This window comes from Pan paniscus, chromosome 2 (genome assembly GCF_029289425.2).
Source record: "Pan paniscus chromosome 2, NHGRI_mPanPan1-v2.0_pri, whole genome shotgun sequence".
Lineage (NCBI taxonomy): Eukaryota > Metazoa > Chordata > Mammalia > Primates > Hominidae > Pan > Pan paniscus.
The window spans coordinates 156,543,915-156,566,524 of NC_085926.1; the positions used below are offsets into that span (position 1 = coordinate 156,543,915).

The 22,610-nt window shown below is 35.3% G+C and overlaps 1 protein-coding gene across 4 annotated transcripts in view; it reads left to right on the top strand.

Annotated features, from left to right (window-relative positions):
• Positions 1–10,886, top strand: part of MLF1 (myeloid leukemia factor 1) — a 35,256-nt gene extending 24,370 nt beyond the window's left edge. For 3 of the 4 annotated variants that reach the window (XM_003830635.4, XM_034957658.3, XM_034957657.3), the window contains 5 exons: positions 1,270–1,353; positions 2,485–2,613; positions 4,420–4,579; positions 7,227–7,359; positions 9,514–10,886. In XM_003830635.4, coding sequence (XP_003830683.1) covers positions 1,270–1,353; positions 2,485–2,613; positions 4,420–4,579; positions 7,227–7,359; positions 9,514–9,619 — 612 coding nt within the window. In that variant the 3' untranslated portion in view covers positions 9,620–10,886. The remainder of the gene's footprint in view (positions 1–1,269; positions 1,354–2,484; positions 2,614–4,419; positions 4,580–7,226; positions 7,360–9,513) is intronic. The other variant, XM_034957659.3, reaches the window with a different exon arrangement.
• The last annotated feature ends 11,724 nt before the right edge of the window (positions 10,887–22,610 follow it).

Sequence of the window (22,610 nt, forward strand, 5' to 3'; positions counted from 1 at the left end):
TTAATTCTACTTCAGTCCTTTTTTACCCAAATATATATTAGTATTTCCTAAATGTGCCTTTGTTGTTCCCTACAATATTAAGTGCATGTTCTAAGGAGGAATTTGGTTTTCCCACCTATTTTACGTTATTATATCTGTAAAAATCCAATAGCAATAGAACGCAGAGACACAAACAGAACTTAGGAGGATTCAGAGCTCCGCTTGGTTGAACAGATAAGTTCATTAAACCAAGCAACTCATTCTGTTTTATAACAGATGATTTACTGGCTAACACATTGGAATGTGGGCCTGACTTTTATTTTCTGGTGAGTCTTCCAGTGATAAAACCTAAAATCAGTGGTAGATTTTAAAACCTAAAATCAGTGGTAGATTTTCCTAGAGCAAAGTTTCTCAACCTCAGCCCTACTGTCATTTTGGGCTGGGTAATTCTTTTTGTTCTGGGAGACTGTCCTATCCATTGTAGGATGTTAAGCTGCATCCCTGACCTCCACCCACTAGATGCTAATTATATGCTCTCCTCATCTGTGACAGCCAAAAATGAGTATAGTTATTGCCAATGTCCACTGAGAGTCAAAATCAGTCTTGGTTGAGAAACTACTGTTTAGAGGAATTCTTAACTGTTTTTCTGAAGACACATACCTCATGCTTCAAGGGTACAGCCTACTGACCCTTCAGTAGGCAGCAAATTGAAGGCCTATTAGTAAAGTGAATTGATTTCTGTCACCCAGATCCTATTATGATGAGAGGAAGGCTGGCTACTTACTCGAGGGACAACTTCTGTCAGCCATGTGGTACTGCTGGAGGTGACACTGGCATCTTATACGCAAATTTAGTTATTTGCATGGTGGAGTATTGAGAGATAAGGAAAATTATGAAAACTATCGTATGCTAGAGAATGTATCACTTAGTATTTAACATACACCAAATTATGTTTTGAAAAAGTGAGTAATGAGTGATTAGGTGTGTATGTGTTTTTATATATACATGCACATATATGTGTATATATACACGTGTGTATATATGTATTTATAATGTTACAGTTCCCTAATTATTTGTATGTTGGCTCTTTGGGATTTTGTGTATGCTTCAATTTTCTCCTTAACTAATCACTGTTATTATATCCTCTTTAAGTTATCTTTGTCTGGTTGATTACTGCATGAGATTTCACTAAATGAATTGGAAAAAAATGTTTTAGCTGTTTTGGAAGATGTATTTGCATCTTTTGTGTTGTTACCTACAGTTAATAACATACTTCCTGATATTCTGTAGCATACAGATGTCAGCTCTTTCCAGACAATGGACCAAATGGTGTCAAATATGAGAAACTATATGCAGAAATTAGAAAGAAACTTCGTAAGTACTAAAAACAAAGCATTGAGAACATTGTGTATACTTTGATATATTCTATTTATAGTGGCTTTCAAACACTTTTTTAACCATAGTGGTTAAAAAAGATACCTTACATGATTAACCCAATAAGCAATATTTGTATACTTTATAAATATATTTGAAGCAAAAGTTTCATGAAAAAATGACTATACTATTTACAGTATATACAGTTATTTTCTAGTCTATTTCATGTTTTAAAAATCCTGGTTACAACCCACTAAATTGAGTTCATAACCTCCAAGTTTGAAAAATAATGTTAACTTTGAAAATTTTTTAAAAATTGGAAAAAAATAACCTCAAAAACATTGATTCTATTGAAAGTCACTATTGTAAATGAACATTTTATATGAATTTGCATAATTTTACTATTAATAACCTGTCTACCTAAAAGGATTTGTAGCATCTAAAGAGTTTCAGGGTTTTATAAACGACTCTGAAAAAGAAATTTTAGGAATGATGTTTAGGTATAGTTCCCTAATAGTCCAAATAAACTAGTACTATAATAATACTCTCTATATTAACATCAAAACCAGTCACTTGATTTGATCTGAAGAAGACCCATAACATTCTAGTCATCCAGTTTGAATTCTATGGATCATTTCAGAATGCCCAAATAATCTAGGGCATTATTGGTTTTAGTAACGTAGCAATCTGGTACCTACAGGAGGAGGTATGAAACTTGATGTATAACTAATTGATTGGCTTAATGTTGGCAAGATTATGCACAAGGGTCAACCACTGACTATAGAAGTATCACAGGTTTGGGGGCATAGCATCTTTATTGAAATCTAAGCCACGAGCACCCAAAGACTTAAGGATCTCTGAGTGAGTCACTTATTAGTCTTTGTAACGAGAGTGGGATAATTGTACCTAAAATGGACGACCGTTAGGACCCTCTAGGGGTGACTTTTTTTGGGCGGAGGTAATTTTTCAAGTCACTTCTCACTTGAGAACCTGGGTGTGCCTTTGACTACACCATATTGGTAGTTCAGTATCCTTAGTAGAACTTACAGCTAGTGTTGTTACTTATTTGAACTCTCTGGCAATAATTATTTATATTTGACTCGACTGAATTTACAATTTGTTTACCTGTAGGGTCAACTTTCAGTGGATCCAAATGGACATTCATTTTGTTCTTCCTCAGTTATGACTTATTCCAAAATAGGAGATGAACCGCCAAAGGTTTTTCAGGCCTCAACTCAAACTCGTCGAGCTCCAGGAGGAGTAAGTTTTCTATAAGCATTCCTAAAGTTTTATAAAGTTAGGGGATGATAGACTGTCTAGATCAAATTTTAACTATTAAAATTTAATCTGGTACAAGATGGTGGGGGGACAGGAGGGAGGTGTGGGGATTGGGGGTAAGGTAGTCCTCACTGTGGAAACCATTAAAGCTCAACTGTATTTACTTAGTTTGTGGCATTTTTTTTGTAGCCCCCCCCACCCCCCATGAGGGTGCCTTTTTTCATGTGAATATCTATGGATATTTATTACCTTTACATGTTGACAAGGTAAACAAAACACGAAAAGAAGCCTTTGTTTCATGAAATTAATGTCTATTTTTAAGTTTACATTTGAAGTGAATTAATTTTTTAACTCATGAAATATTTCAAGTGTACAGAAAGGATATAGAGAATAACATAATAAGTGCCCATATTCCTGCCACCCAGTTTAGTCATATCATAACATTTTTCTCTATTTGCTTCAAGTTGTCTCTTGCTTTGTTTTCTTTTTAAGCAAAAATGTACAGAGGCAGTTAAACCTTCTAATACATTCCTCTGAGGTCTATTTTCCCTTTCTCCCTTCTCAGAGATTACCATTTTCCTGTATCTGGAGTTTATCATTTTCACGCATGTTTTTACAATTTTATTACTTAACATTTCTATCATTAAAAAAATGGATTATTTTCCAGATTTCCCAACATTACATAAAGGGTATCATATTGCATATGTCCTCTGCAACTTGTCTTTGCTGAGTAATATGCTTCTGAGATTTATTCAGCTTGATACATGTGGGCCTGGTTTCTTTAACTTCTATGTAGTATCCAAAATATGAATATATTATGATTAATACGCTTCTGAGATTTATTCAAGTTGATACATGTGGCCCTGGTTTCTTTAACTTCTATGTAATATCCAAAATATGAATGTACCATGATTTTTACATCATTTTCTGTCAATAGATATGTAGGTGAGTCTAATCTTTCACTAATTCATCTTTATACATGGCTCCTTATACAAAGAGTCTAGGAGTGGTATTGCTGAGTTGTAGGGTATGTGTACTTTCCTCTTTACCTGGCATTTCCAAGCTACTATCCCAGTGATTGAAATTGTTGGCTTCCAAAACTGTGGCTTGTGAGTTTCCATTTCTCTACTTCCTTGTTAGTACTTATAGTAAAAATTTAGGTTTACCAATCTAATGAATGTGAAGTAGTACATTTTTTAGTTCTTACATATTAAGATGAACCTTTTAATGATGCTCTTGCCATAGTTCTGCTAATTAATCTCAGACATTTTAATTTTAACTTTCTAAAAGTGACAAACTTAAATGTAAACAGAATATAATTGTAGATGTCCCACAGTAAATCATGTTAGTAGCTATCAGAAATATTCTAATAATACTTCCATAGAGTTGATAGTCGGGAATCATGAGATTCAAGCCAATCAATATGACTGATGAATAATTAGTTGCCCTTATTTGTAGGAATCCCACCATAAACTTCCTTCTATTACATTATCTAAGACAGTCTTGAAGGCATTAAACTATAATTGCTACTTTTGTTTTAATATTTGATTACAATTTGGAAAAAGGTTAAATTCTATGGGTTCTGTTTGTTGTAGACATTTTCATTTTAAGGAGTTCAGGAAATATCAGAGACTTATTACCACAGTTTTACCACAAGTTAATAGTGGAACTGAGCACACATTATTTTTAGAGCAGTAGATCTATGGCCATATCTCTGTAGGTAAGCTGGCCCTGAGATATACATTCTCTATATATTTAAATAATAATAAAATGTCTTTATTTTTACAGATAAAGGAAACCAGGAAAGCAATGAGAGATTCTGACAGTGGACTAGAAAAAATGGCTATTGGTCATCATATCCATGACCGAGCTCATGTCATTAAAAAGTCAAAGAACAAGAAGACTGGAGATGAAGAGGTCAACCAGGAGTTCATCAATATGAATGAAAGTAAGTTATCACAAAAAAATAATATTCTTTCTTATAAATTTAAAATAACAGCTGTACTTGATGAATTTTTTTTTTTAGAAACATGTCATAAGATGTAGTTTTTGAATAATACATGTAGAGAATACCTTGTGAAAGTAATAGGATTGTGTTTTCATCCTTTCATAGGAGAGCTCTTTTTTATAGTGATTTTTGGCAATATGGGATATTACTTATTTTTATTTTATCCTTGGAAAGTGGAATCTTTTGAATTGTTATTTAGTAATATTATCATTAGGCAAAATGTGTCTTTAAATATTCTTTCTGATTATCAAGAAAGTACATTTGAAAAGTGTAAAGACAAAAATCATCCATAATCCACACTCAAAATACTAGTAATATTTTAATGTATTTCTTCCTAATCATTTTATATATATAAACATACTTTTTTCTCAAATTATTATTTTACTTTTATATAGTTTATATTGTGCTTATTTTAATTTACCATTATAATTGTAAAGTTACCTATGATGCTATTTTTCAAAAGCATTTTAAATGGTTACCTTAAAGTTTTATTGTAAATAAGCCATAATTTTTACTTAAATCATTCTGTACCGTTCAGTACTTAGGCTTTTGTATAGACAAGATTTTAATTTCTGTTATATGTTAGATTACATGTATGTCTCTCTCTCTCAAGTAAATCTTTTCTTTTTCTGGATTTTATATTTATTCTTCAATGCATTTACATCCTTCTAGTGTCCTAACTCTTCTCCCTGTAGTTTTTAATTATATTACAATTTATTAACAAATTTAATCATTAAATTTAAATTATTTTTATTAATTTTTAAATCAATATTAAGCTTTTATATTTAATTAATTGTATTAATTCAATAATGAAATTTTATTAAAATTTAGTTGGATTCATCTCCTAGTTTCAGAAAGTATTTTGAATAATGTTTTTCCATAATAGAGTGTTTAAATTTTAAATTGTTGTATTAAAAAAGAAATTCTGGCCGGGCATGGTGGCTCATGCCTGTAATCCCAGCACTTTGAGAGGCCAAGGCAGGTAGATCATGGGGTCATAAGTTCGAGACCAGCCTGGCCAACATGGTGAAACCCCATCTCTACTAAAAATACAAAAATCAGGGCCCGGCACAGTGACTCACGCCTGTAATCCTGGCACTTTGGGAGGCCAAGGCGGGCGGATCACGAGGTCAGGAGTTCAAGACCAGCCTGACCAACATGGTGAAACCCCGTCTCTACTAAAAATACAAAAATTAGCCGGGCATGGTGGCGCACGTGCCTATAATCCCAGCTACTCGTGGGGCTGAGGCAGGAGAATCGCTTGAACCCAGGAAGCGGAGGTTGCAGTGAGCCGAGATCGAGCCCTTGCACTCCAGCCTGGGCGACAGAGCGAGACTCTTGTCTCAAAAAAAATAAATAAATAAAATAAATAAAAATACAAAAATCAGCTGGGCATGGTGGCCCACGCCTGTAATCCCAGCTACTTGGGAGGCTGAGGCAGGAGAATATCTTGAACCCGGGAGGCAGAGGTTGCAGTGAGCCAAGATCACGCATTGCACTCCAGCCTGGGCAAAAGAGCAAGACTCCGTTTTGGGTGGAGGGGAGGAAGAAATTCTATTAACATTGGGGTTTGATAAAATTATTCTTTTTTTTTTTTTTTTTTGAGACGGAGTCTCGCTCTGTTGTCCAGGCTGGAGGGCAGTGGTGCAGTGGTGTGATCTCGGCTCACTGCAAGCTCCGCCTCCCAGGTTCACGCCATTCTCCTGCCTCAGCCTCCTGAGTAGCTGGGACTACAGGTGCCTGCCACCATGCCCGGCTAATTTTTTCTATTTTTAGTAGAGACGTGGTTTCACCATGTTAGCCAGGATGGTCTTGATCTCCTGACCTTGTGATCCGCCCGCCTCAGCCTCCCAAAGTGCCGGGATTACAGGCGCGAGCCACCACACCTGGCTGGGGTTTGATAAAATTATTCTTATGCAGTAAGATAGAAGCCATGATATTGTGACCTGTGTTTATTTGTAACCTCTGTAATTTTATCACATTTATATATATACTGAGTATTTCACAATAATCAACATTTTGATGAAAAATTGAGTGAAGGAACATAATATTTTAAAGCAGTCTTAAAGAAGAAGTACTATCATGTCTCTATTGTTGCTATTATGGAAGTTAGATTACTTCATAACAACATGAATTGACATTCTAGCTGAGTAACCTGTCTTAGGAAATTGACAACAGAAACTTGTGAGGTCAAGTTACACAGAAAGATGGTTAGGTGAATAGAAGTGCTAGCCACAGAAGTATACACTATACAGGAAGAGTATATTCACTGTGAGATGACCCAGGAAGAAAAACTGTTAGTTAATATAATTAGGTCAGCTGGTCCATTGGGTAGAATAATACGATATCCAGGCAATTGAAAAAATAGATCATCAATAACTAGATCATCAGTAGGAATAGGAGAGGAACAGACAGGAAAACAAATACTACTTTTGTCAAAGACCCTTATATTTGAAGCAGCTTCCTGCCTCTATATTGAGGTTACACTAATGAAAACACCAGACTAGACTGAAATATGTGGGAGCAAGGCAGTTACTGACAGTTGATACCTTAATACTTATTCCCATTATTTTTCTGTTTAACATAGGTGATGCTCATGCTTTTGATGAGGAGTGGCAAAGTGAGGTTTTGAAGTACAAACCAGGACGACACAATCTAGAAAACACTAGAATGAGAGGTGTTGGCCATGAGAATCCTGGCTCCCGAGAACTTAAAAGAAGGTAAAAGTTGTTTCTAAAATAGTTTGGTTTTTTAAGAAGAATTTGAAGTAAAGTTATGTAATTTACTTCTGTTATCAGAAAGTTTTGATGATCATCCAAGTTGTATCCACAGTATCTTTTGTGAAAGATGTAATAATTTTATATGAAAGCTGATTATTCCACACAAATTCAAATTTATATCTAAAAATCAATAATAGTTTAGGATTTTATGGTTAGTAATTCACTAGTAAACTATGCCTCAGAAGACAGAGACCAAAATCCTCTTAAGGAAAACTGATATCCTGTAGTGTAGTTATTCTTGTAAAACACATTGTAATATGGATATAGATACAGTCATACATTTCACACTGGTAAAGATATCTAGAGATATGATAAGGGGAGAGGGGCTCTATTTGGAAGACTTAACAACTTTCTTAAATCAAAATTTAGCATTTAATAGTAAATTTCAGACACTTGTATAATATGTAACAGTACATGCAATACCATATTCGATGTGTATTAGATATTTTGGAAGAATTTTGCAAGAACATTAGCTTCTTTTAGAATTCCCTTTTAGAATAGCTGAGAAAAATAAATTTGCTGAAACCACATATTAAAGATTATAGAGATTTCTGTCTGGGCATGGTGGCTCATACCTGTAATCCCAGCACTTCCGGAGGCCGAGGCAGGTGGATCACTTGAGGTCAGGAGTTCGATACCAGCCTGGCCAACATGGTGAAACCCTGTCTCTACTAAAAATACAAAAATTAGCTAGGTGTGGTAGCACACACCCTGTAATCCCAGCTACTTGGGAGGCTAAGGCAGGAGAATCGCTTGAACCCGGGAGGCAGAGGTTGTGGTGAGCCAAAATCACACCACTGCACTACAGCCTGAGTGACAGAGCAAGACTCCATCTCAAAAATAAATAAATAAATATTATAGAGTTTTAAAATACATTTTGTACATACTCTGGAGCTACAGTTTAATGTGGTTCTCAGAGGAATAAATGGATAATAATATCTAATTCTTATGAAGTTACACTCAAAGGCCTCACCAGACCTTAAATAGAAATCTGTTCTAAGCTATAAGAAAGTGGAAAATTGCTACAGAAGGTGGAAGCCTTCACAGAACTAGCAGTGGACAAGTGGGTATCAAGTAAATCAGAAGCCTTATGCAGAATTTCATATGCTAGGATCTTTTCTTCTAAAATACTTGTTTAGGAATTTAGAGCCCTAGTATTTTCTATTGAATTGCTTGAAAACTTGCTCCCATATTCATTATAGATATTTGTCTCATTTGAAAAATGTATTGATTAAAAACCTGGCAGTGCCAAGTTTGAATAGGAAATCCAGGTCGCACTTAGAGAAGGCATGCTCTTTATGGATGACCTATAAATTTCTGGCCCTAACAGTGGCATTTTCTCTTAACCGGCACTGTCCAATGGCATTTTTTGAAATGACTTCGGTAATGACAAAAATGCTATATATCTATTCTGTCCAGTGTAGTAATCACTAGCCACATGTGGCTGTTGATTCACATTTGAAGCATTGCTGCTACAACTGAAGGACTGAATTATTTTATTTTAATTCAAATATAAATGTGGTTAGTGGCTACCATACTGTTAACATTAAACAGTGTTTAAACTATAAACAGTTAAATCTAACAGGAAAACAGCTGTTGCTGTCTTAAATTCACTGAAATAGTCTGCCTTGTTTTCCGGGTTTTTTTGTTTTTTATTTTTTGTTTTAGGGCAGGGGGGACAGAGTCTGGCTCTGTCGCCAGGCTGGAGTGCAGTGGCGCGATCTCAACTCACTGCAACCTCCACCTCCCAGGTTCAGGCAATCCTCCTGCTTCATCCTACTGAGTAGCTGGGACTACAGGCGCGCATCACCACGCCCAGCTAATCTTTGTATTTTTAGTAGAGATGGGGTTTCATCATGTTGGCCAGGATGGTCTCGATCTCTTAACTTGTGATCTGCCTGCCTCAGCCTCCCAAAGTGCCGGGATTACAGGCATGAGCCACCGCACCTGGCCAGCCTTGTTTTTCAAAGCTATTAAGGAATTTTTAAGATAAAACTTTTCTTATATTACAGTGGTTTTTAACATGTTTGTATTGATTTATAAACCGTTGGCCATTTTTTAAATGATATTAATATTCACATGTATATTTCTCAGGGAGAAACCTCAACAAAGTCCAGCCATTGAACATGGAAGGAGATCAGATGTTTTGGGGGACAAACTCCACATCAAAGGCTCATCTGTGAAAAGCAACAAAAAATAAATAGCCATGCATTTGATTTGTTTAGTTTTGGTTGTTTTAACAGTTAGTAATGGTGCTGGGTAATAAGCATAAGACCAATCTCTTGCTGTTAAATCAGTTCTGTCCTTGGCAACTTTCTTCTGATATCTGAATGTTCATGAAGGTCCTAGCTTTATACTGTCCCTCTTTTAGGAATAAAATTTTGATTTTCAACAATGTGAGTAAATTGAGTCTATTTAGTATAAAACTCTTTAAAACATACTAACTTTTTAAAGCTTATATGCTGATTTCACTTCCCCAGTTGTTTTTGTGTTGGCTAAATATTCTTTTATATTTATCAAGATTGATTGCAGAGCAGTTCTGTCACTTATAATTAGTTATAAGAAATTATAATGTTAAAAAAGTCTCAGTTTTTACTAACACTGTACTAGGGTGATATTAATAAAGGTTTAAATAATTTATCTCTAATTTTATAATGTGTTGTAAAGCCAGCTAGCTTAAAACTTTAAAAATAATAAAGCAAAACTACAGTAGTACTCTTTTATGAGAAAATAGTTATTATTTTGATAAAGGGCAAGGATAATCAAATAGTTCATTTTCAGAGAAAAATATTTTAAATTGCTAATGTACATGATTGTTTTGGTTATAATTTATTTATAGAATGTATCTTTTCTATATTACATTCTTAATATTCACCAGATATTATATTGACCATTCTCTTTAACTTCTTAATGTGGCATATTTCTACTCTCCTTTCCCACAAACAGCTTCATCTATCTCCAAGGTTAACATTCTGAAGCTGGAGAGTCCTTGGAGAAACTCTGCTCAGCTTTTTTGTGACATTTAGAAAAATGCATTTGGTATTCTCCAAACCAGAATGATACATTGTCTCAAAATTTGTTAGACAGCTGATGGGTGTTTTTGAGCAACGTCTTAATAATTCAGTTGTTTCTGTTTTAATTATACCATTAAAAATCAGCTTTAGCTTTTTAATTCTAGAATTTAAGCATCAGTCTGTCTTATAAAAGTTAGGTTTGAAGTTTATAAGAATATAAAATCTTAACTCACATTTGTTGTTTAATATTTCTGTCAAGGAAAAAAGCCCCCCCAAAATTGCTATCACTCTATAATCCTAAGTATTTTTCTTTTCAATTTTGTAAGTAAAATTATATGTCTATGTTCATACTTCTCTAATTTTTTATATAATATTTTTGTTAATTTTACTAGTTTGTGTTTTATGCCTTTAGTCATTAAAATAAAATGCAAATGTGTTAATTCATTGTTGAAATTGAGCATGTATTAGTTAAAAATTTCCTTTTAGGCATACTTTAGTATACTCCTAACATACCATAACACATTGGGAAATTGTCATAAGGCACAAATTTTAAATAACATCTTGATATAAATTAACCTGATAGAGCAAAGTCTTAATAAAGTACATACTTTATTTTCCTTTTGCCTAAATCATTACACTGATGATAACTTGAATCATTGTAGTCAAATCTAAAAACACCCTTTAATAAATAATTATGTTTAACAGTATAATTCCTGTACATCAGATTGCAGTTAGAGATTGTGGTGAGGCAGAATTTGAGATGGTAGTACCGAGAGAAGTTCTGTTTCTTTCTTAAAAGTCAGCTCTATCTTTGCACCATAAAAAAAAACTATCGATATCTATACCCCAGAATAATATTTGTTTGCAACAACTTCTTATGATGGGTGTTTAATACTGTTAGTCTGTAAATTGAAACTATTTAAAACTATATACATGCCGGGCGCAGTGGCTCATGCCTGTAATCCCAGCACTTTGGGAGGCTGCGGCAGGTGGATTGCTTGAGGTCACTTCAAGACCAGCCTGACCAACATGGCAAAACCCTGTCTCTACTAAATATACAAAAATTCAGCAGGTGTGGTGGCGGGCACCTATAATCCCAGCTACTCAGGAGGCTGAGGCAGGAGAATTGCTGGAACCTGGGACGCGGAAGTTGCAGTGAGCCGAGGTCGCATCTCTGCACTCCAGCCTGGGCAACAGAGCAGGAGTCCATCTCAAAAAAAAAAAAAAAAAAACCTATATACACATACTAGGTAGGATGGTTTATTTTTAAGATTAATATTTTATTTCCACTCCTTTTATGAGCCAATGAATTATTTTACGTGAGTTCATGAGGTTTTTTAATAAAATAAATAGAAATTAAAAGCTTGTTTTTCATCTGTATATTCATTATTGTTAATTTCATGAGAATGACATTTGTTTTTATTCTTGGAAGTCTTCAACAGGAAGAACTATATTTTTTCTTTTCACTGTGCTCTGTTACAGGGTGTTTTAAAGTGATGTACCTTGCAGTGAGCGGAGATCGTGCCATTGCACTCCAGCCCATCTCAAAAAGAAAAAACAAACAGAGTCTGAAAAGTCAATGTGTTTAGATCTATGAAATTACTTTCCACGTAATTTGCTAATTGTAAAAAAAAAAAATTCCAGACTTATAAAACATTAATGGCTAATCTTTTGGGAAATGTTAATCCTAGAATTAAAATAAGGAACAATAGATATAAATTGGAAGAAGATAATCAGAATTAAAATTTTCTAAGGTCCTTGTATTCTTAAGGTTCAAAGTAAAAATAAATGATTAACTGATGACTGTTAAGAATGCTTGTCAAAATAGGGTAGCCACTGAAAGAATAGGCAATAGAGTGTATACCTTTGAAGGAGATAAAATGAATTCAATCTCAAGGCAAGAAATGAGGAAAAGGTAAATACAAAACATAAAAAATTGATGAGAAATAAATGTAAATATGTATATAATTAGTGACAAAAAGATTAAAAAGCAAAAATTGTCAGTTCAAATTTTTAAAAAATTAGCACTATACTGTTTCCAAAAGTCATATTCAAAAGACATTAAAAGGTTGATAGAGGATGGAAAAGATATAATGGCAAATATTAGCCATAAGAAAGTTAGTATATCTATATTATAATAAAACATTTAAGGCAAAAAGTGACTACTAGATTATAAAGGGGGACCCTGCTAAAAAAAGATTTGATTGATCAGGAAGATACATCAATTCTAAGCCAATTATACCTAATAACGTAGCATTAAAATATATGAAGCGATATTTGAGAGAAGAGACTTCTGGTTCTAAACAAATGGAGCCTACATATTTTTTCTTATTCTTCCCACTAAGTACAGCTAAAAACTCTGGAAATAATTCTTAAACATTAGAGAAGAGAAAAAGACTAGCTAGGGACTTTGGTACTTGAAGAATGATATGGTGTGAAAGGAGTGGAAATAAAATATTAATCTGAAAAATATACAACATGTTACATTGTGTATATAGTCTTAAAATAGTTTATAGACTATCATAAACATACATACAAATATGATTGTGGGATATAGACATTAATAATCCTTTTTCTATGGTGCATAGAGTTAATTTTTAAGAAAAAAATGACTTTTCATAATACTCCAGCCTCAAATTTTGCTGGAGTATTATGAAATCAGTGTGTTTTCAAGAACTGGAACTTTCTCAGGTTGTTTTCATTTTTTTAAATGATCGACTTTACTATTTGATTACATTTATTATGGAAAATGTAAATATGCAGAAGAATGCTAAAATAGAAAGTACCCATTATCCCATCATCCCCCAAAAAACAAAAGATATGTGTATTCATTTCTAGTCCTTTTATGTGGATATATAGAATTTTAAAAACAAAATACTGTAAAATTATATCCTGATTTTTCACATTTTGGAGTAACCATTTCTTGAGGACAATATTCTTTGAAAACATGATCTTCAGTTTCATTGTTTACATCAGAGTCTAATTATAGCTGTACCATACTTTACCTCCAAATATTTGGTATTTCAGATTGTTTTAAATTTTTGCTATTGTAAATTTGTATGAATATAATTTTTATACATAACTGTATTGCTGATAATTTGTTTAAGATAAATTATGGGAACAGAGTTACCAATTCAAAGAGTATAGCTATTTTTAAATTTTTGATACATTTTACTAAATTACAGAAAGTTTGTACTTATTTATAGTCATACCAATGAATGTCCCGGAAATGTCCATTTTTTTCATATCCCTTGCCCAAAGAGAATGGTGGATGTTACCTCTCAAACTTTTATTATTACAAATTTTAATAGAGGTGAAATATTACCTCCTTAATTTTGCACTTTTTCTCTGATAATTAATGAAGTATGATCTTTTTCCATATGTTTACAGCTGATTTGCTTTGCTTTTCTGTATATTTTAAGCAGCGCAGGTCTTGTAGGAGCTTCCAACATAAGCCATTTCTTGTCATATCATTAGTTCTTCCTAAATGAGCAAGACATGAAACTACATGTATTTATCACATTATTTCAAGTTAAGTATCCCAATGTGACTGAAATTATAATCTTTTCTCCTGGGCAGCCATGTTATTTTAATGTCTTGTAATCTAACAAAATTAGCTCTTATTCTTCATGTAATAAAGAGGTTTTGAATATTCCATGAACCCTATATGTGATATGATAAGTGAAGAGTAAATTTAAGATCTTATTTGCATTTTCTGTCAGGGTCTTCAAAACTCTATTAACTGCATATTCATGCTCCTTGTAGCAATCACTGTCTGTAGCCATGGCAATGCTGGTATAGTAAATTCCAGCTTATTACCTCTAGAATTCCACCTCTGGAATTGTAGTCGTATAATATCCACCCCTTCAGTATAGAACAAGAATATTTCTGCTCAGGAGCTAAAACAGAGGCCTACATTTGTGTCCGTTGTCCCCTTTGAGTGACATCACAGTCCTAGCTTCTTGGCAGTTGCAGAGAACCTCTTTAGTTTGGGGGCAGCTTGGTTTAGGCTTTGGAATATGGCACAGGAATGACTCCTGTCATAGAAGATGTGAGAACTTGTGATTGTCCTGTCAATGAAGTGATCAATAATGATATCACCAGGCTGAAATTTCTTCTTTTACATATGTATAGAAATCTCCTCCTTCAAAGCCCAGATGTTTGCTTGGGTGGTGACCAAGAGACTACACCTGGCTGGCCAACTACAGGGGATTTAGTTGATAGAGGGGTTGGCTGGCTGTGGTCTGATCCATCTGTGCATTTTGTCTGAGAATGGTCTTCCCATGGGCCGCTCCCAGTCAATGACTAAGTCCTGCAGGGATAGGTCTGTTCCTGAGAGTTGTTGGACTTTGACATCTGACTTTGGCTCAAGAACTCCCCAGTGGCCTTGCCAAAACTTCTGGAGAGTGAAAGGCAGTATAGGATGCTTTCACCAACTCTTCCTTCCCTCTCTCTTTCACTCAGGATCAAACTTGGATGACTGACTGGTGGCCCTCTCAACCTTACCTAGCTACCTCCATTTTCTCTCTCAGGTGTTTCTCCTAATAAAATCTTTGATCATTTAATCCTTTCTTGGCATCTGCTTCTCAGAGAAACCAGACTAATGCAAGTTAGTAGTTGACTTCGAAAAACAAAATGGTTTTCTTCCTCCCATACTTTGCAAGAAGAATGTAATCAACATTTTATATTTTCTCTAAAATTAAGGCACTGGATGGCTTGCCATGTGGATGGCCACATATTTTTCAGTTCTTTCTCTAACGTTTCTGGATCATCCAGGCCCATTCTACCAATTATTTTAATCCAGGGTCATGGTAGTAACATCTAAGTTACATACAAGAGACAGGAGAGGGTCTTTACCATGCATATGGAGGCTGACACTGGGAGAAGGCTGTGGTCAGAGCGCAGGGAAAAATGTGCAAAAAAGTAGACAGCAGTTCAAAATGCAGTGTGGAGGTGAGAAAGGCAGAGTCTAAAGGAGCAAGCCTCTTATGCCCTGGAATAGTTGGATTGTTTGATTGTATTCAAATTCATTTTTTAATTTTGACAGTGTGATGTTTTGATACATGTATACACCGTGTAATGATCAAGACAGGATAATTAGTATACTTATCCCTCAGATACTTATTGATTCTTTGTGGTGAGAACATTCAAAATCCTCTCTTCTAGTTATTTTGAAATATACAATCCATTATTTGTTAACTGTAATCATCATACTGTGCAATAATTAGAACTTCTAACTGTAACTTTGTACATTAACCAACCTCTCCCCATTTTCCCATCTTCCCTACTGTCCCTAGCTTCTGGTGACCCACTATTCTACTCTTTTTTTTTTTCTTTTTTGAGATGGAGTCTCACACTGTCTCCGTCAGGAGTGCAGTGGCGCGATCCTGGCTCACTGCAACCTCTGCCTCCAGGGTTCAAGTGATTCTGCTGCCTCAGCCTCTTGAGTAGCTGGGATTACAGGCGCCCGCCATCACGCCCAGCTAATTTTGTATTTTTAGCAGAGACGGAGTTTCACCATGTTAGCCAGGCTGGTCTCAAACTCCTGACCTCAGGTATCTGCCTGCCTTGGCCTCTCAAAGTGTTGGGATTACAGGGGTGGGCACCGTGCCCCACCTACTATTCTACTCTTTATGAGATGAACTTTTTTAGATTCCATATATGAATGAGATCATGTAGTATCAAATTCATCATTTTAAATATTCTTCTGTATCATCAATTTTTTAAATATTTTCCCACAATATTTTTGCTCACCATCCATTTTTTGTACCCCAGACCGTCCATCTGAGATCTTTTTTTTTTTTTTTCCTGCCTGAACTATATTTGTTTTTTGTTTTCTTGAGAGTCCCAGCCTCTGGAGTAGCTGGGACTACAGGGAAGTGCCACCATGCCTGGCTAATTTTTTAGGCATTTTTGTAGAGGCAAGGTCTCACTATGTTGCCCTAGCTGGTCTCGAACTCCTGGACTCAAGCAGTACTCCTACCTCAGCCTCCCATAGTGCTGGGACTACAGGCATGAGCCACTGTGTCTGGCCTGAACTATATTCTTTGGAAGTTCATTGAGAAAGGGTATATACCTAAAGGATTATAAAACATGCTGCTATAAAGACACATGCACATGTATGTTTATTGCGGCACTGTTCACAATAGCAAAGACTTGGAACCAACCCAAATGTCCAACAACGATAGACTGGATTAAGAAAATGTGGCACATATACAGCATGGAATACTATGCAGCCATAAAAAATGATGAGTTCATGTCCTTTGTAGGGACATGAATGAAGCTGGAAACTATCATTCTCAGCAAACTATCGCAAAGACAAAAACCCAAACAGCATGTTCTCACTCATAGGTGGGAATTGAACAATGAGAACACATGGACACAGGAAGGGGAACATCACACACTGGGGCCTGTTGTGGGGTGGGGGGAGGGGGAGAGGGATAGCATTAGGAGATATACCTAATGTTAAACGACGAGTTAATGGGTGCAGCACACCAACATGGCACATGTATACATATGTAACAAACCTGCACGTTGTGCACATGTACCCTAAAACTTAAAGTATAATTTAAAAAAAAGACTATTTTCACAGTTAAATTGAACCAGGTTTGAAGTGGAGATTATCTGAAATTGTTGTTATTTAACCCACTAATTGAGCAAAACTGTTGGTAATGGAATTGTAATTTTACAATTGTTTTCTCCCAAATAATACTAAATAGAGTACTTCCTTGGTGTTTAGATTTCACTGTTGCTCATGAAAAAATATGCAACCCGTATGATGGTGTTCCTCCTTAGAGGATTTATCTTTTTATTTCTGGCAGCTTTGCCGATACTTTTTTTTTTTTTTTTTTTTTTTTTGAGATAGAGTCTCGCAATGGTGCAATCTTGGCTCACCACAACCTCCGCCTCCTGGGTTGAAGCAACTCTCCTGCCTCAGCCTCCCGAGTAACTGGGATTACAGACATGTGCCACCACGCCTGGCTAATTTTGTATTTTTAGGAGAGATGGGGTTTCTCCATGTTGGTCAGGCTGGTCTCAAACTCCAGACCTCTGGTGATCTGCCCACCTGGGCCTCCGAAAGTGCTGGGATTACAGGCATGAGCCACCATGCCCAGCCGCTTTGCTGATTTTTTAACTTGTCTTTGATGCTCTTCACTTTTTTTTAAATTGGGATATATTTAGGTGTGGATTTATTTATCATACTTAGGAGTCATTAAGGTTACTGGGTTTGAGACTTGATGTCTTACCAATTCTGGAAAATTATCAACCATTATTGCTTTGAATAGGGCTTCTTTCTAATTCTGTTATCTATTTTTGGAACTCCCAAAAGATATCTGTTAGATCTTCCCACATTATCTGCATCTTAGTTCAGGCTGCTATAACAAATTATATAGTCTGGATGGCTTAAATGACAAACATGTATTTGTCATTGTTCTGGCAACTGGAAGTCTGAGATCAGGATGCCATCACGGTTGAGTTCCGGTGAGGGCCCTCTTTCAGGTTGCAGATTGCCGACTTCTTCTATCTTCACATAGTGGAAGGAGCACTAGAGAACTCTCTCTGGCCCCTCTTATAAGGGCATTAATATTCATGAGGACTCCACCCTTATTAACTAATTAGCTCCCACAGATCCACCTGCTAGTACCATTATATTGGGGGTTAGGATTTCAACATATGAATTTCGGAGGGGAGGTGAGGAGCAAACATTCAGTCCATAACATCCTCCATGTCTTTTAATCTTTTCATATTTCCTACCTCTGTCTTTTCAGGCTGCATTCAGGATAGTTTCTTTAGCTCTACCTATCACTAAAGTGATATTCTCTCTTTAGCTCTGTTTATTCCTATTTTTACCCTTCTGCTATGTCATTAATGTCAGTTATTTTTCATTTCTACAAGTTCTGTTTGGTCCTTTTTCAATTTTGCTTGGTATCTGTAGTCTCTTGTTTCCTGCTCAAATTTTCATTTTGCTCTTTTATTACTCTTAACATATGCATAATATTTTCTGTGTCAAATAATTCTAATTATTTGAAGATTATTTCTATGTTTGTTGTTTCTACCAGTTTTACTCATGTTGCTTGTTTCCCTGTGTTTTGTAGTTTTTTATTTATTTATTTATTTATTTATTTTTGAGACAGAGTTTTGCTCTTGTCACCGAGGCTGGAGTGCAGTGGCACAATCTTGGCTCACTGCAACCTCCACCTCCTGGGTTTAAGCAATTCTCCTGCCTCAGCCTCCCGAGTAGCTGGAATTACAGGCACCCGCCACCACACCCAGCTAATTTTTGTATTTTTGGCAGAGATGGGGTTTCACCATGTTGGTCAGGCTGGTCTCGAACTCCTGACCTCAGGTGATCTGCCCACCCAAACCCCCAAAGTGCTGGGATTACAGGCGTGAGCTACCGTGCCCAGCCTGTAATTTTTTTCTATGAACTCATTTTTTTTTTTCCCTTGGACTTTTATCTGTGGGAATCCTTTTTTTTTTTTAATTTTTTGTCACCCAGACTGGAGTGCAATGATGCAATCTCTGCTCACTGCAACCTCTACCTCCTGGATTTAAGTGATTCTCCTTCCTCAGCCTCTGAGTAGCTGGGACTACAGGTGCCACCATGCCTGGCTATTTTTTTTTTTTTGGCATTTTTTTGTAGAGACAGGGTTTTGCCATGTTGCCCAGACTGGTCTCGAACTCCTGGGCTCCAGTGTTCCACCCGCCTCAGCCTCCCAAAGTGTTAGGATTACAGGCATGAGCCACTGCACCCAGCCAAGAATTATTTAGTCCTGTATTGAAGGTTTTTTTTTTTCTCTCTCTCTCTCTCTCTCTCAAAAAGGATTTCTATGTTGTTCTTCTAGCTGCAGTTGCTTGGGGATAGCAATTGGTCAATATGGATAATCTTAAATTCAATTATCTGCATCCTCTCCAGCATTTGTTACTGTTTGTCTTTTTAATAATAGCCATCTTAACAGGGGTGAAATGATACTTTATTGTGGTTTTGATTTGCGTTTCCCTCATGATGGGTGATGTTGAACATTTTTTTTCAAATATTTTTTGGCCATTTGCATGTTGTCTTTTGAGAAATGTTTGTTCAGATTATTTGTCCATTTAAAAATCAGATTGTTTGGGTTTTTTGCTGTTAAAATGTTTGAGTTCCTTATATATTTGGGATGTTAATCCCTTGTCAGAGGAGCAGTTTGCAAACATTTTCTCCTATTCTGTACATTTTCTTTTCACTCTCTGTTTGATTTGTTGTGCAGAAAATTTTTAGTTAGATATAATCCCATTTGTTTACTTTTGTTTTTGTTGTCTGTGCTTTTAATGTTTCATTCATAAAATCTTTTCCCATACCAATGTCCTGAAATGTTTCCCCTATGTTTTTTTCTATTAATAATAGTTTTATCATTTAGGTCTTACATTTAAGTCTTTCATCTGTTTTGAGTTGATTTCTAAGGTAAGAGGTGGGGGTCTAGTTTGATTCTTCTGCATATGGATATCCGGTTTTCCCAGTACCATTTGTTGAAGAGACTGTTATTTTCCCAGTGATTATTCTTGGCAGCTTTGTCAAAAATCAGTTGGCTGTGGGTATGTGGATTAATTTCTGGATTCTCTATTCTATTTCAGTAGTCTATATGTCTATTTTTATGCCAGTGTCATGCTGTTTTTGTTACTACAGCTTGTAGCATAATTTGAGGTCTGGGAGTTTGGCACCTCCAGCTTTATTCTTTTTTCCTCAGAATTGCTTTGGCTGTTCAGGGTCTTTTCTAGTTCCACAAGGAATTTTAGAATTTTTTTTTCTATTTTTGTTAAGAATGTCATTGGTATTTTAATAAGAATTGCATTGAATCTGTAGGTTACTTTGGGTAGTATTGTCATTTGAACAATATTAATACTTCCAATCCATAAGCATGGGATGTTTTTTCATTCGTTTGTACCCTCTAATTTTTTCATCATTGTTTTATAGCTTTCCCTATAGAGGGCTATTATTCCCTTGGTTAAATTTATTCCTAGGCATTTATCTTATTTTTTATAGCTAAATGGGGTTGCCTTCTTGATTTCTTTTCAGCTAGCTCACCGTTCGTGAATAGAAATGCTACTGATTTTTGTATATTAACTTTGTATCCTACAAGTTTACCAAATTCCTCTATTAGTTTTAAGAGTTTTTTGGTAGAGTCTTTAGGTTTTCTGTATATATAAGATTATGTCATCTGCTAACAGGACAATTTGATGCCCTCCTTTCCAATTTGCATGCCCTTTATTTCTTCCTCTTGCCTAATTACTCCACCTGGGACATCCAGTACTATGTTGAGTAAGAGTGGTAAGGCTGAGAATCCTTGTTTTTGTATCAGTTCTTAGAGGAAAAGCTTTGAGCTTTTCCCCATTCAGTAAGATGTTAGCTACGGGTTTTTTTTATGTAGCCATTATTACATTAAAGTTATTTCCTTCTATACCCAATTTATTAAAAGTTTTTATCATGCAGGGATGTTGAAGTTTTCATCAAAAGCTTTTTCTGCATCTATTTTGATGATCATGGTTTTTGTCCTTCATTCTGTTGAAGTGATATATGGCATTTATTAGTTTGCAAATGTTGAACAATTCTTGCATTTTTATATAAATCCCACTTCATTATGTTGTATTATCTTTTTGATGTGTTGCCAGATTTGACTTGCTAATAGTTATGTGGAAGATTTTTGTGTCTATGTTCATGAAGGATATTGGCCTTCACTGTTTTGTGTGCCCTTGTCTGGTTTGGTATCAGAGTTATGCTGGCCTTGTAGAATGAGTTAGAATGAGTTAGAAAACATTGCCTGTGCTTCAATTTTTTTGGAATGGTTTGAGGATAATTTGTATTCATTGTTTTTTAAATGTTCACTAAAATTCAGTGGTGAAGCCATCCAGTCCTGGACTTTTCTTTGTTGGAAGATTTTTTCTTTTCTAACAGATTCAATCTCATTACTTACGATTGGGCTGTAGAAGTTTTCTATTTCTTCTTGGTTCAATCTTGATAGGTTTTATGTGTCCAGGAATTTAGTCATTTCCTCTACATTTTCAAATTCATTAGTGTATAGTTGTTCACAATAGTCTCTAATGATCCTTTTTATTTATCTGGTATCTGCTTGTGACTTCATTTATGATTTTATTTATTTAGGTCTTCTCTTTTTTTCTAAGTTAGTCTAGCTAATGGTTTATTAATTTTGTTTAACTTTTCCAGGAACAAGCTTTTTGTTTCATTGATCTTCTCTATAATTTTTTAGTCCCAATTTTATTTATTTCTGTTCTAATCTTTATTATTTATTTCCTCCTACGAGTTTTGGGTTTTGTTTGTTATTGCTTCTCTAGTCCCTTAACGTGCATTGTTAGGTGCATTTATTTAAAAATGGTTCATGCTGTTTTTATTAGGGGTTATTGTTTGGAAAATTAAGTCTTCTCTCTCAAAAAATGAAGGTTTTTGCCTTTTTTTTTTTTTTTGATATCCTTGCAAAATGGTTTGGCTGTGTCCCCACCAAAATTTCATCTCACAACAAACAGAACTTGAGGGGAAAAAAAGTTGTATGAGCTGAAAATGAGTTGAAGGAGAGTGTTACTATTTCATGCCCTTTAAAAAGGGAGAGAAAACTGAAAACAGCAAGACGCAATAAAAGTTGAACTTTGGGTTAAAAAAATTAAAATATCTTATAATTTATTAAGAGTAAAACAATCCTGGCCGGATGCAGTGGCTCATGTCTGTAATCCCAGCACTTTGGGTGGCCAAGGTGAGTGGATCACGAGGTCAGGAGTTCAAGACCAGCCTGGCCAAGATGGTGAAACCCTGTCTCTACTAAAAATATGAAAATTAGCCAGACGTAGTGGCAGACGCCTGTAATCCCAGCTACTCAGGCGGCTGAGGCATGAGAATCACTTCAACCCAGGGGATGGAGGTTGCAGTGAGCCAAGATCACACCACTGCACTCCAGCCTGGGAGACAGAGTAAGACTCCATCTCAAAAAAATGAAAATAAGAGTAAAACAATCCTGTAAGAGAATTTCATTGCTCTAATCAATTATTTAGTGTACAAGTGTTTTTTTTTTTACATCAAGCCCAATCTCTAGAAAGACCATTATAATTTCCCTTTAATTACAGACAACTTGATCATTATATTTGATTGTATACAGCTTGTTTTGTTTTTTTTTTAATCCTCCTATTGCGACT